This window comes from Maylandia zebra, linkage group LG18, assembly GCF_041146795.1.
Source record: "Maylandia zebra isolate NMK-2024a linkage group LG18, Mzebra_GT3a, whole genome shotgun sequence".
Lineage (NCBI taxonomy): Eukaryota > Metazoa > Chordata > Actinopteri > Cichliformes > Cichlidae > Maylandia > Maylandia zebra.
Window position 1 is genome coordinate 7,854,625 of NC_135184.1, and position 13,634 is coordinate 7,868,258.

At 37.6% G+C, this 13,634-nt stretch overlaps 1 protein-coding gene across 1 annotated transcript; it reads right to left on the bottom strand.

Moving 5' to 3' along the window:
- Positions 1 to 4,397: 4,397 nt before the first annotated feature.
- On the bottom strand, positions 4,398 to 9,904 carry pold3 (polymerase (DNA-directed), delta 3, accessory subunit). The gene is made up of 12 exons (XM_004565560.5): positions 9,746 to 9,904; positions 9,177 to 9,232; positions 8,668 to 8,767; positions 8,519 to 8,558; positions 8,148 to 8,280; positions 7,743 to 7,989; positions 7,578 to 7,650; positions 6,640 to 6,787; positions 6,303 to 6,406; positions 5,915 to 6,003; positions 5,714 to 5,795; positions 4,398 to 4,802 (listed from the first exon to the last, which is right to left on the bottom strand). The coding sequence occupies exons 1-12, from the start codon at positions 9,800 to 9,802 to the stop codon at positions 4,600 to 4,602; spliced, it is 1,332 nt and encodes a 443-aa protein (XP_004565617.2). The 5' UTR covers positions 9,803 to 9,904; the 3' UTR covers positions 4,398 to 4,599.
- Between the last annotated feature and the right edge of the window lie 3,730 nt (positions 9,905 to 13,634).

Here is a 13,634-nt window from a genome sequence, read left to right on the forward strand (position 1 = left end):
AAAAACTACTGTAACACACAGAGACTCTAGGTCTGACCAGCCATTGCAGCCGTTGGCAAAAGATGACAACCAATACAATTCTAAAAGATAATTTATTAGTACAATGACCAAAAATATGAAGGGACAAAACAGTCCAGTGTCCCAAGTCAGCTTCATTTTACATGTCAACCACTTAAACGGGGATCAGTGGTTGTCCTCCAAGACCCACCACCCTGTAAGTAGAAGGCCAGTAATCACTCCGGCTTCAGCAACCCAAACTTGCCTTTAGGCTTTGCTATATAGTAGGCCCTGACAGAGAGAGAAAATATCACCCCATCTCCATGATACAATTCACAGAGCAGAAAACTGTTCACCATAAATATATTTAAATCAAGTCATCTTAGATCTGGCCATATGACACACCTGCGCAGAGAGACAAAATATCACAGCAGTGTTTGTAGTATGGGATATAAGTAGAGTATTCGAATACAGCTGCACTAAATTAATCCACCCCCATCACAGCCATTTGCTCACAACAAATATGACATACAAAATTGTCGAACCCCTCTACAGCCACTAATCCCTCGCTTTACCGAGCTCACTGGCTCATTTTAGCTTACATTGTCTAAACTCAGAGTCTAACTTATGACCTTGTTATGGATTTTATTGAGCACATGACCAATTATTTTCTTCAAACTTTTTCAGAAGTACATCCTTCCTGTTCTGGCACTGGTGAGTCAAAACAAGGAGCCTTTAGATCTTAAAAAATTGAAGCCAATCTAAAGTGCCCTGAATTCTATCTAATGACCAGTGAGGGTCATCTCCTCTGTGGAAAAAAGACGTATGATTGTGTCAAACTCATTTTAGTTCAAAAAAACCACAGACAGCCTAATTTATTCTCTAGTGAGTTGGACGAGTAGAGCCCAAACATCCATCCATTTGTTTTTAACTATTTATCCATTTCAGGGTCACAGGGGGGTGGAGCCTTTACCAGTAAAACTATATGTAACAGCTGGCAACTTGCCTAACTCAATATTTTTACCTTTTTTAACTTCTTTTCAATGCTTTTTCAATCCTTTGGTGTAATGCTGGCTTTGCATCACCACACCCGGAATATTTATGCAGTATATTAACAATACAATTATGTCACTTTGCAATGTTATCCAGCAGGACGAACAAGACCGAGGGCAGTTAAAAAGGGTTCTTATTTATGTTCTTATTTAGCACTTTTCTACTCTTCCCGAGCTCTCAAAGCACTTTATGCAACTTGCAACACAGAAGCATCTTTTTCTATTCTGTTTCTATGTAAGTGCTTTCTATCTAACACTCACACACATTCACACTCTGATGGATGCAACTCTTGTCCAAGGATATTTGTCATGCAGACTGGAGCAGCCAGGGATCAAACCACCAACCTGTTAATTAGTAGATGACCTGCTCTTCAGCCCCAAGTCTTCATGTTTGACACTCGTGTTATAGAAGACATAATGAGCCTTGTCCTTATTTCATCTGCAGCTTCATTAAACATTTTCCTGATGGAGCTTCAGTATTTGGCTGGTTTTCAGCAATAATTCATTCCAGTGCTGAATAACTGTGGGTAACACAACCTCCTCACCTTTTCATCTTCCCTCCATCCTCTCTGTGCTGATTAGCAGCACCTCAAGATTAATGACTTGTACATTTACCCTGAGTGGGTGTAAGCACTATGATGGATCAGGACTTTGTGCTCTGTTTTCTTGCTGCCAATGTTGGTATTTGAACAGATGCGTTTGACAGCTGGTACCTTCAGACAGGTTAGTGTTATACCGATGCTTTTCTGCTGTATCTTCCAAATAGATCAACACACTTATTTTATTCCATGATCACCCCCCAGTCGGTGATCTGCAAGATCATGATAACTTTAAGTTACTTATACTTCACCTGGGTGCCAAAATATCTAGCTAGTCATTCCAGAGTTTGTCTTTTCTTCGTCACCCCACTGAACATCTGCCCTGGCAGAGGAGACCAATGGGACAGGAGGGAACAGCTGCTGAAATGATGACTTAACCAGTGACAGCTTAATGTAACCTGTAAAATCACATTACCAATTAATCAACTGATTATTCAGCCAAATGCTACAAGGGCAGATGGCCAAGTAAAATAGATCTTGTATGCATATTTTTTCTTTTTTCTGGGTTTACAATTTTAGTCTAGATTTTATTTATTTTTATGCTTTGTTGCATATCTTCAAGAGCCTCAAAAACATTAAACTCTTCAGTTTGCACCTACTAGCATCAGCTAGCACTCCTAAACCATCACAGATATGTTTTTACTTTATTTTATTTTATATCAAATGCTTCTTTGTCTCGTATGAATTTTGTATGAATCTGATTCCTTTAAATGTTCTGTCACTGGTCCTCACTAAGCTGCCACCTTTTGATCTCGATCTTCAGTTTTGTGATCATCAGATTTAATAGCAAACATGAAACAGTCCAATAGCTGACAATTTCTAACTAGTTCTAAGGACTCCACTATTTTCATTTAATATTAGTCAAGTCTAAGATGCTTGTGATTTTTGTGGAATCTACTCAGATTATTTTCTTACTGCTGTTTCAGTTTCGTCATTGTTTCCATATTTTCTATATAACTTATGTGCACTGCTTGTGATCACAAAAGTGTAACACAGAGTCAGACAGACCAACTTCAGGGAAAACAGTCTTTCTAATTAGGAAGCATAAAACACTGCAGCACAAAGCAAAGTGCAGAAAAATGAGTCAGGAGGGATTAAACATTTCCTTCTTTTTGAGGGCTGTCTTGTTGCCTGCTGCCAGTTTCATTTGCACCAAAGCAGGTGACTGAATTTGTAACTGGACAGATTCATGTGTCTAATCTTTACTGACATTTATTTTTGGAGGTGAGGTATTTATTTAAATCTTTTATCATTTTATCCCAGGGATCCATACATTTCCTTTTTCATTGAGACAATTTTTGTATTTTTACTGTCATTTTTATGTTTGGCTTTTCATTTTTTTGGGAAAATGTTAATATATTTTCTTAATGGAAACTAAAAGTGACTCCACATGCTGAATATTACATAAAATTCAAATGCAAAAACAAGACAGACCATTGTTGTTGTTGTATTTTCAAACTTTTTAATAATCATTTTTTAATAGAAGAATATAACCCATCTAGGTTATTTTCATTGAGTCTCTGAGTCAAGAGGACAGGGGAAGCTTGCTTAAAGAGATCAAGGATGTGCAGGTGTGTAGAAGTGCTTTTACATTCAAGGGATAACAGAGGTGTGGCACAGCTGGACTAAAGAAACCAAAATTACCTTTTCAGTTTTGACTCATGTTACAGCTATTTAGAATAATCAACCTTTCTGTTTTTCATTGTTTGCACTAACTCTTGTCACACTTGTTGCACCTTAATTAGTAAGTTTTATTAAAAGTAGTGGTTTTAATAGTTTAGGATCAGTTGTGTCAAATGTCATATTAACTGACATCGGTTTAAAATGAGCCTGAAAGGTGCTCATTTTAAACAAATCAGTGATTTGACAAAATTACTGAAGCATCCATTAGGAGAGGAGCTGAGGAGTAGAATCGAGGACGTACAATGAGGGAAATAAAAAAGGTCAGTAAACTAGATCTAAGGTTCTTAACTTAAAAACGATGACAAATAATTTACTCAATAACTTTCCAAAAATCTTTTGGATACACATAGAAAATGCAGACAAATCAGGGAAAACTTGAAATAAAGATCAGTAAAGTAATATATTCTAGCTGCTAAAGACCCCCCCCCCCATTTCAATGTGCCTATAGCACTGTGGAAAAGTAATGAGCTGTCCCTCATTTCTTTTTATATTATTAGGAAAATGCAAAATAGGTGCAGTTATTAGGTGCACTTGTTACCAGCTGGCAAGTCTGTAGTTCATATGACCACCTTTATTCTGGAACAAGATTCCTCACACCATGGGCTGAACCATGACAGAGCCTCCACCCTGTTTTATAGATGGCTGTAGACACTCACTGTCGTACCGCTCTCCTGAGCTCCACTCACTAGAAACAAAAATCTCAAATTTGGAAGAATTACTCCATAAGACCTGTAGCCACTGATTTTCAGTCCAGGTCTTGTGTAATTTGCCATACATAAGCCTTTTCTTCAGATTTCTGTAAGAATGACATCCTGACAGCCACCCTTTGTTTGAGATCATTTCTGATGAGGTTTTGGTAGCTCCCTGGTTTGGTCACATGATATATTAAAAGGGAGGCATAATAATAACAACTCAATTTGCTACTGCAGCAATAGGTGAAGTCTTTGACATGAACAGAGGAAGAAAAAAACGACGGGATTGGTCCATTAAAATGTGGTGGTTTGGTTAATGTGTTCAGATTTTCAGGCTTGTGATGGTTCTACATTTCTGAAAGTGAAAACACATATTTAATTTTTTAATGTTTATTGAGTTGGACATGTATTCATAAAACAGAGAAACTAAAATGTAATTTTTAATGTCCATGTGTTGAAGTCCATTTGTCAAGTGTTCTGACTTGTTTCAGCTGATTTCAGATACGCCACAGTCTCATTACAGGAAGTCTACAGCAGTGCTCATTTGTCCTTAGTGAATGCATCCATCACCATCTGTTATTTCTTCTGGAAAAATCCCATTATGGAAGCTTGTTTAGCTCCTTTATTTGAGTTTGCTGATGCTTTCTTTTGAGTTTTCTTCTCATCCTCTTTGCTACTTGATGGTTTTGCTTTAATGGGATCTCTTGAAGCTTGTTTGGAGGGTTTAAAATCATCTTCGGATTCAGAGTAAGATTCACTCACGTAGCCTTTTTCTGTCACTGTGGATGAGAAACAACCCGGAGTTACAAATTCATACAAAACAACCAAACTAATCAATCTACTGTGGACAAGAGGACACTGCCAGATTCAGCCTAGATTGCTGCGTTTCTCTTGGTAAGACTGATGGAACAGCAGCAGCGAACATGATGCTGTCAAAGAGCAAAGACACGTTGCCGTTAAAAAGAGTTCAGGTGGAGTGAAGGACAAAAAGTGATCCTGGCGCTTGCTCTGATCTACCACCTTCAACAAAATAAAACACAGCTCTCTGTATGCAGAAATGATACTAAACTATGATCTTAGTTATCTATGATTTTAAATTGCACAGCTTGCTGCAGGTTGACAACCGTCATCTCAGTGTTGAACTGAAGCCTGCTGCATGCATTGATGAGTTAATGTAATGGATGGGGTGCACTCAAATAGATTTACCTAAAAGATTTAGTAACTTAGCTTGTAGATTTAGATTAATATTAAATATAATTAAATCATATTAAATATAATAGTTAGATTAGATTTTATTATAATAATAAAAGTCAGACCTGTAAAAATATAAAAGCAGCTATTAAATCTCTCAGAGAAAAAACATTAAGTTGAGCATTGTACACATTTCTCACAGAATATTACTGCTCTTCCCTGGATGTATAGATTCCTCATAAACAAGTATAAACAAGTGAAGCGACTGTGCGCCTGAGTATAAGCATATAAGGAATATCCTTTATATGCAGACAGGACTAACAACAGCAGCGGAAATCTCCCAGCCCTGAGCTTTTGTCTCATATCGATTACTTGTACAGACCCTGACCTCTTTATTTAAAAACAGTCACATATACTGTAGCACTATATATAAATACATTAAAAGTGTTTGATTATTATCTGCACTGGTTGGATTTTCACTGTTGTATGTTTTTCATACCCATGCATCCATCATCGTCCAGAAAGGTATGAGACTTCATGACTCGTCTTCTCTTCCTTATTTTCATTTCAGAACTGCTCGGCTGTGGAATAACAAGACGCATGCTCCGAGTTAAATACATAAAAAAAAAATACATTAAAAAATGAATGAAAGACTACCAAAGTTTCCAGTTATATCAAAACTAGAGTATCAAACACTTACATGGGAATGTCTATCGGGTTCAACCTCCTTTTTAGGACTTGGTGATGATGGTTCTCTTGTCACGACTGGCTGTGGAGAGTCTGGAATAACTGGAAGGGGGAAAACAGATTATCTTATCAATTTTGAAATGTCTACTTTTATAAGTTCTTCTTTTCCCAAAGACTGAAATGAACTGAAATAAAAGTTTTGTCCTCACAAGCCGTTTGCCAATCCAATTAATTACAATGTTTGGAATTGCTTTTAGTGTGCCTACAGCAGCAAAACTAATACAAAATATACATTTATATCTTTAATCCAATTATATCACTGTTTGTTCACTTTTAAAATAAATAGGTTTTCAAAATAGAAAACATCAGAATAAGAGAATAATATAAAATAAAAGTATAACCATCTTCATCACTGCTGTCTGGCTCCGGTTTCTTAATCCTCCTCCTCTTTTTCTTCTCCATCTTCTCCTCTTCACCGTCAGAATCTTCTAGCCGCTTAGTTTTGCTATCAAAAAAAAAAAAAAAAGGGAATTAAAGAATTTAAATTAGATTAAAGCCAGAAATAAACACCCTTTATAACTTTTGAAATTACATTTCTAAGTAACAATTAGAGACAGGGAAGTGGGACTTGATTGAGGAAAGCGGATTCTTTTCATGATTAGAAAACTATTTCCTCATGTACTGAAAGGAATATTTAATTCAATTTGTCACATTTCCCACATGAATACCAGCACACACCTTCTGGAGTCTTTCTTTGTGTCTATTTGTGGCTCCACTGGAGCAACGGTTTCTTGCTTTTCCTCTGGTTTTGACCTTTCATGCTGCTGCGCTGCTCTGGAAGATGACTGAGGTGCTTCCTCCTCCTTCACAGGTTTCTCTGGCTTCTCTGAAGTAGTGAAAAAGAACAATTATTCAGTAAACATATTCAAATCAAATAATTACTGCTCATCTTTCTGGGTTACTTTTGTATGTCGCAAAACAGCATGCACATCGATAAACGTGGAAACTTGATTTAAAATACAAACTCAATTACTCACAACAAAACACTGAAAACATCAGATCACTGCAGCAAAAAAAAGTTGTGACGTGGCATCCATGTTTTCCAAGTAAAACTTACCGGTAACATTTTTATTTTTAACCAGAAAGGTTTCCACTTTGCCTCAGACCATTTTAAATGAGCTTTGGCGGAGAAGATGGCATGGTTTCTGGATCGTGTTCACAAGTGGCTTCTGCTTTACAGCCTATACATTCAAAACCTTACACTCTATGCAAGACAAAACCGTTTTTGCTGATTACAACCTGCAGCACTTTGGTACTTTTTTTAAAACTTGTTGGCTCACTCGCTGATTATTTTTCACCATGGTGAGGAACACATTCAATTATGATGCTTTTACTAGGTTTATGTGAAATAAGAACATGACAAAGACAACATTCATTTATATAATGATGTGATTTGTACAACTGCTCTGAAAGGCAGATCGTGTGTCAAATAAAGAGCAAAATAGTACTACTACTACTACTAATAATAATAATAATAAAAACAAACTGAGCACAACAGTTTCAAGGTTAAAATAGAAACCTAAAACAAAATAACAGCAGTCTAAACGGAACATATGAATTTTAATCCCCCTTTTAATAAAGCACACCAGACACACAATACTTTACTTATTACTCACTTAATGTTTGAGTCCCAAAGAAGTTTGCCACTGGATTGGCTTTTGCGACTGGTTTGCTTTTGGGTGCTTCGATCTAAAATACAAAAAACACAATTATAAACAAACAGAGCAAAAACTCGAGTACCCTGAAGAGCAACTGACTGCAGCACAAGGACAAAGTCGTACATCCTCTTTCTTTTCAGGCTTCATCTCTTTGGTGTTATCCTGACTCTTAGGAGCAGATTTGTTAGCAAACATTCCCATGATGCCTTTTGGAGGCTTGGCGGATGATTTTAAAACTGGGCTGGTGTCTCCATTCATGCCAGCCTTTTTGTTTTCAGCCTCAGGTGTAGGAGCTTGCTGGACTTCCCTCGCCTGCTGCAGCTCCACAGAAGACATGGGCACTGCGCTGGCACAGTGGATTGCGCTGTATCTGAAAAGCAAAAGAAAAATAACTATTAAATAATATAAATAACATTATGCATTAATTATGTTTTCATTCTAATAGTGGCTAAACTAATCTTTACACAGATGGTGTAAAAATGCTGATGACTGGTCACTGCAAATCAAAAAACACCATGATTAGCATACCTGCTGCAGTTTTTAAGATTGTCTTTCACAGCGTCGTAGTCCACAGCGTAAAGTGGGCCGCTGTCTCTAAGCAACGCTCTCTGGACGCTGTAGACGTGCACGCTGACTACCAAGCTCATCTTGGCTTTGAAATCTGCAGAAGAAAACGGCAAACGTGACACACTGCTGCTTCATTTACAACAAATATGTCATTAAATAAAACAAAATACAAAGAAAATCAAGACTCACTGACATAAAAGCATACTATTTATTGATGGTGATGATTATGAACTGAGGATATTACTTTCGAAATTAGAATCAAACAACGAGCCAACCTTGCTGTTACAGAGCAACACAACCGAATGATGTCATGTGAATTAATATTTACACACCTTCCAGCTGGTCCTCTCTCACAACAGACACCTTGTGACTCTGAAAAGCAAACACAGTGTAAAAAAAAAATCATTAAAGCTGCAGCTTTGGGCATGTAGAAAAAAAAGAAAAGAAAAGAAATCACAAAAAATGTTACAACAGGTCTCACCGTTTGACCGTTGTCCACAAATTTCCCTGACACAAGGTAGGTGGCATGCAGCTGAGCTGAACTCTCCTTCCTCTTGTGATCCAGGTAATGGTAGAGCATTCTGAACACAAGACACAACTTAAATGTATTTCCTAGGTAAATCTGTGTTTATGGCATTTATGTATTTATCAGCCAATGACAAAGTGTTAATGATCTTTTTTTTAAAAGAAAACACACAGCACCTTTTTTTTTTTTTTTTGCATGCACACACATGCCAAAACATGCAAACGTGCGCATGTCTTCATCTCACTACCACAACAAAAACGGTGCAACTCAAGTGCAGAAAAACTCAAGCGACGTTCCATTGGACTGTTACTGTCAAATGTAGTGCTTCTTTGGCGCTAAATACAGTAAACCCTAATTAATGTAAATTTGCGATTGTTGCTTGGACAAACAAGACATTTTGAAGATAGTAAAAATGTATCATATATTATTTTATTAGTTCCTGGCATGTCAAAGTAACCACTTACTGTTTTGCTGTGTTGACATGAACTCCAAGAGTGAGACTCAGCCATTTATAGGTTACCTGGTGTAGAGAAAGCACACAGGACACTTGTATTTACACAGAGACTATATGACGGATAATAAATATTATCCAAATATTGTCTTTGTTCTTTAAGGTACCGATTATTGTTGCTTTCCATTAAGCTACATGAGCTGGGAAATATCTAATACTTATCAGATATAAATAAATATCGACTTCATGTCAGTGTTTGAAATGTCTTTACTACAGCAGTGTTTGTCACGCACTTGGCGGTTTCCAGCAGTAACTGAAATTGGTCAACTAAAAATAAGCTTTTCTTCAATTCAACTGCCATTTACTACATCATAGCAGAGCCGAATTAACACGAAGACCCCTGAACATCTCCAAAATTGATAAAAATGCCCCTGGATACACATAAATTATCGTGAAAACCAGACAAAGTTAAAACGGCAGTTTTTTTGAGCGGAGTTCAGCAGCCAATCATGTCGAAGCCAGAGCTCAGCCAGAAAACCTCATCGCACAAAATGAAATACCGCGAATTAAGAAGGCACTTACTATTTTATTATGGTCATTGACGTATTCGTCAATATTATCCAAATAAAGCTCATCCATTTTGTTTTATTCTCCTTGAAAGCAGACGACTTGCTGTTCCAATTTAACTGCGCGGGAAAGCAGTTTATTTACTTCCTGTTGCATGTCACGTGTCCGCCCGTCCTTCCTGTGAGGTGAAAAGCTTTAGGCTGCCCTCTGCAGGCCAGACGGGGCTGTGAGTCACTCCCTGGATCAAATGAATGATAGAAGTAAAAAACAAAAACAAAAAACAAACAAACAAACAAACAAAAAAACCAGGAGCTTCATTCATTTATTTTTTACTATATTCCACATACATTATCACTATTAATACGGTTTTTTGTACCCCAAAACCAACACGGGACAGTTAAAAATTAGTGCAAACTCTCTGAAACAGCAAAATCCACAATGTGAATGCAGTGGAGCTGAGAGAGCATCAGTTCATTATGGGCACTATAATGCACCTATGTATGTGGAAAACAATAATGATGATGGGTCTCCAGGGGCCACTTTAATGCTATCTCTTATTATAGTAGCCCAACAATGTGCTTCAGTTTTACCTCACCGTCTATGTGGGAGGCAAAGGAACAGTTTGTAGAAAATAAAGCAACCTTCTTGCACCTCCATCATATCAAAGAGCAATAACTACAACAGCAGCAGCCTCAGATTGTTCAGTAGAGAAGTCCATTCTTTCCTCATGGGGAGTCCGCTTGATATTTCTAACTCAGGCAATAATAAACTCTTTTGAAAATGACAGAACAAAAATGGTTTGCCCAGTGTGTCTTCAGCTTTCAGGCAAGTTTCTCAGGTCACAAGAAAAAAGGTATGGTGCTCAAAACATAGGATTATATGATGTGATAACATCATATGTTAAATGACCTTAGGCTCGTTAGGAAATAAAGTAATCTTTCTTCCTTACTGTACATCGCCTGTATATGGGTATTCCAGTCCAACTTACTGTTGGGCTGCACACCAGGGTATCTGTGGTTGAAGACCACTTCCATCTCAGTGCTCCTTATAGTTATTGGTGTTGATTGGCTCCCTCTCCCACCCCTAGTGTACTCTACAATGGTTTTTGTGACATTATGATGAAGAGGTCCAAAACTGTTCCTCTTTTCTCTTCGTGCTCAACTGCTGTGTCGTCAAAAAGTTTCAGGAACAAAGTGTCACTGTTGTGCTGATGTCTGAAGCCTGCCGTAGACAAGGTATATGGTACACTCAGGACTGTGTTAGAGACACTTTTCTGCAGATGCACATATTGTGGTCGGCAGGAGAGATACTCCAAAAACACAAGACCATTGAAGGATTGTAGTAAAGGCACTGGAGAAATCAAAAAATATGAATCTCGCAAATGCATCGACCAGATATATATGTGGCCTCTGGATCGACACAGCATTGGTGTGCTTCATTTCTGTTGTATCAAATCTGAAAGAGTAGGTTCAAAAAGTTCAAAGTTATTTATTTCCTTTAATCAGAATGAAGTTTACTGACTCTCCCATGTTGATGGGGAAAAAACGAGACTTTTTGTCTCTTATGGATCAATCAAGAAAATTAAGAAGCTGAATAAATAAATAAATAATGTACCAGAGGAACATTTCTAACCCTGAACAAATGTGCTAAACAAGTAGAAAAGTAAGAATGGTTTTAAACAAGCGAATCCATATTATTATCGGACCATTTCGATTTCAACTCTAGAACATGCAAACCTATTGGTCCAAAAAGCCTTGTTAATGAGATGTAGCTGTCAAATCTGAGTGACACGCTGTATATATGATTATCTGAGGTGTGTTCTCAGAGTCTATCTGATGTAATATTTAGACTGAAGTAGCTCTGAGTCAGCCTGCACGGTAACTTCTAATAGAAATGTCAAACAGAAGGGCAGCGACGTGCAGCAGAGGAGGGAAAAATATTCCCATAATGATGACAAAGTACAAGAATAATTGTCTCACCTTGAAGACAGAGAGCAACACTGAAATCCTCAGGTGGATCAGATTTGGTTTAAATGAAGAAACATTGTGATCCTCTTTGTCTTTCTTCTCATTGTGCTGCACACAAGCACGTTTACCTTTTTGGCTTTTTTTGTGGACTTCTTTGCAATGGTACGAGTGCAAAAACGTAAACAATATATGAAAAACTGAAATTAAAATCCCCTTAAAGATGATGGAATCTACACTTACATTTGGACAAAGACCTTTTTTGCAGTTTTGCCCATGTGCAGCACCACAGATTTTAAATCAAAGAATCAATAAGCAGTTGAAGTCCAGATTTTTAGCTTTAATTTAAGTTGAACAAAAGTATTGCAGTAGCTATTTAGGATTTTTAGCCAGTTTTATACATAGTCCTCCAGTTTCAGAGATTAATAATAGTAATTTGAAAATTGAGTCATAAAAAGTTTTATGTGAGGTCCGTTCCCTTGTTAGTCCATGATAATATTAAACAGATAAGAGACCTTCTGTTTATTCCAGGTTGACATTTTCACTGGAATTCTCAGAATTCCAAAGGCAGAAGTTCAAAGGCAACTGATGTTAACGCAACAGACCAGGCTTTTTAGTTAGTGAAGACAAAACTTAAGGCGCAAACATGCAGCAGCTGAAAATGGCTTGAGTAAAGGCCTGAGGATACAATACAGCATTCGTTAATTTCCATGAGCTTCTAGATTTCAGTCAGTTATTACCGTATTTTCATTCTAGTATTATATTTTTGTACAAACAAATTTCATCGTCTGAAGATTTTAAATAAAAATCATAGCTGGAATTATGTAGTTCCACTGCAGTGGTGTATAGAGGCAAAATTGTGTCCACAAGCATGTGGAACATGACTAGTCTATATATAATGTGCTTTTACATAAAAATCCTAATCTATGAAGGTATACACACTTGGATGTCAAATCATAAATCAATCCACTGTATTTCAAAGAAAGATGTATTTATTTTTTTTTTAAATAGATGTTTCCATAACACCAGTCAATTTTACAAAATCAGGTCACTAAACCAGGTCGGGTTAAACAAGGTTTGTTGTTTTAATGAAAGGATTCAGATTCAGTCAGCCGATCTGATTCACTGTAAGCAAAATCAGTGAATTGATATCAAACCGCAGCCCTCCTCTTGTCACACCAGAATGTCACTTGAGTGTCCCAGTGCCCCCCTCTGGTTGGCTCAACTGCCTCTCTGCTATGAACTAATGGGTCAAAAGTAAACCTCTGTAATCCAGCCCTGCACGTGAAAGAAAATCTGGATCTCCTTTGGTTGCACCTCTAAAAGCCAATGCTCATCACAGCTGCTTTCAGAATCGGGGTAATGTTTGATACAGTGTTATTGCTCCTTTTGCTGAAGTGTTTATGATACTTTTTATATTGCATTTGTTACTGTTCACTCCCCGATTACATCAACACCGTGACTGGCTGTATTTGCGTGGCTCAAGGGGTTTATTATTGGTTTTATTTTACACTTTGTTTGCAAAACAAACAAACAAACAATATTGGACGTGTCACTCTAGATAAGAAATTCAGTCCAAAGTTTTACATTACAGATGCAATCTCTTTGGGATGCAGTGGCTGTGCCATATTTAACATGCTGGTTCACGTGGACAGAAAAATACGTTTATGCTTGTAACATCTGGAATGTTGATAAGTGTCGGCGGTACCTGCAGGTGTCTGACACTCTGTGGCTGCCTCCTGTGCTGCCAAAACATCTCTGATCCATCAGGGCGTGCACGAGGTACCGCTGAGGGTGGTCTGTGATGTCTGGCACCAGGAAGTGGATGTTGGCTTTGGGTCCTGTGGGGGCGCTTCCTTAACTGAGGTTGTTCAGGCGCGTCCTGAATGCTCAGCAGGATTCACATGTGGTAGGTTTAAAATCTGGATCAGGGCCTTTGG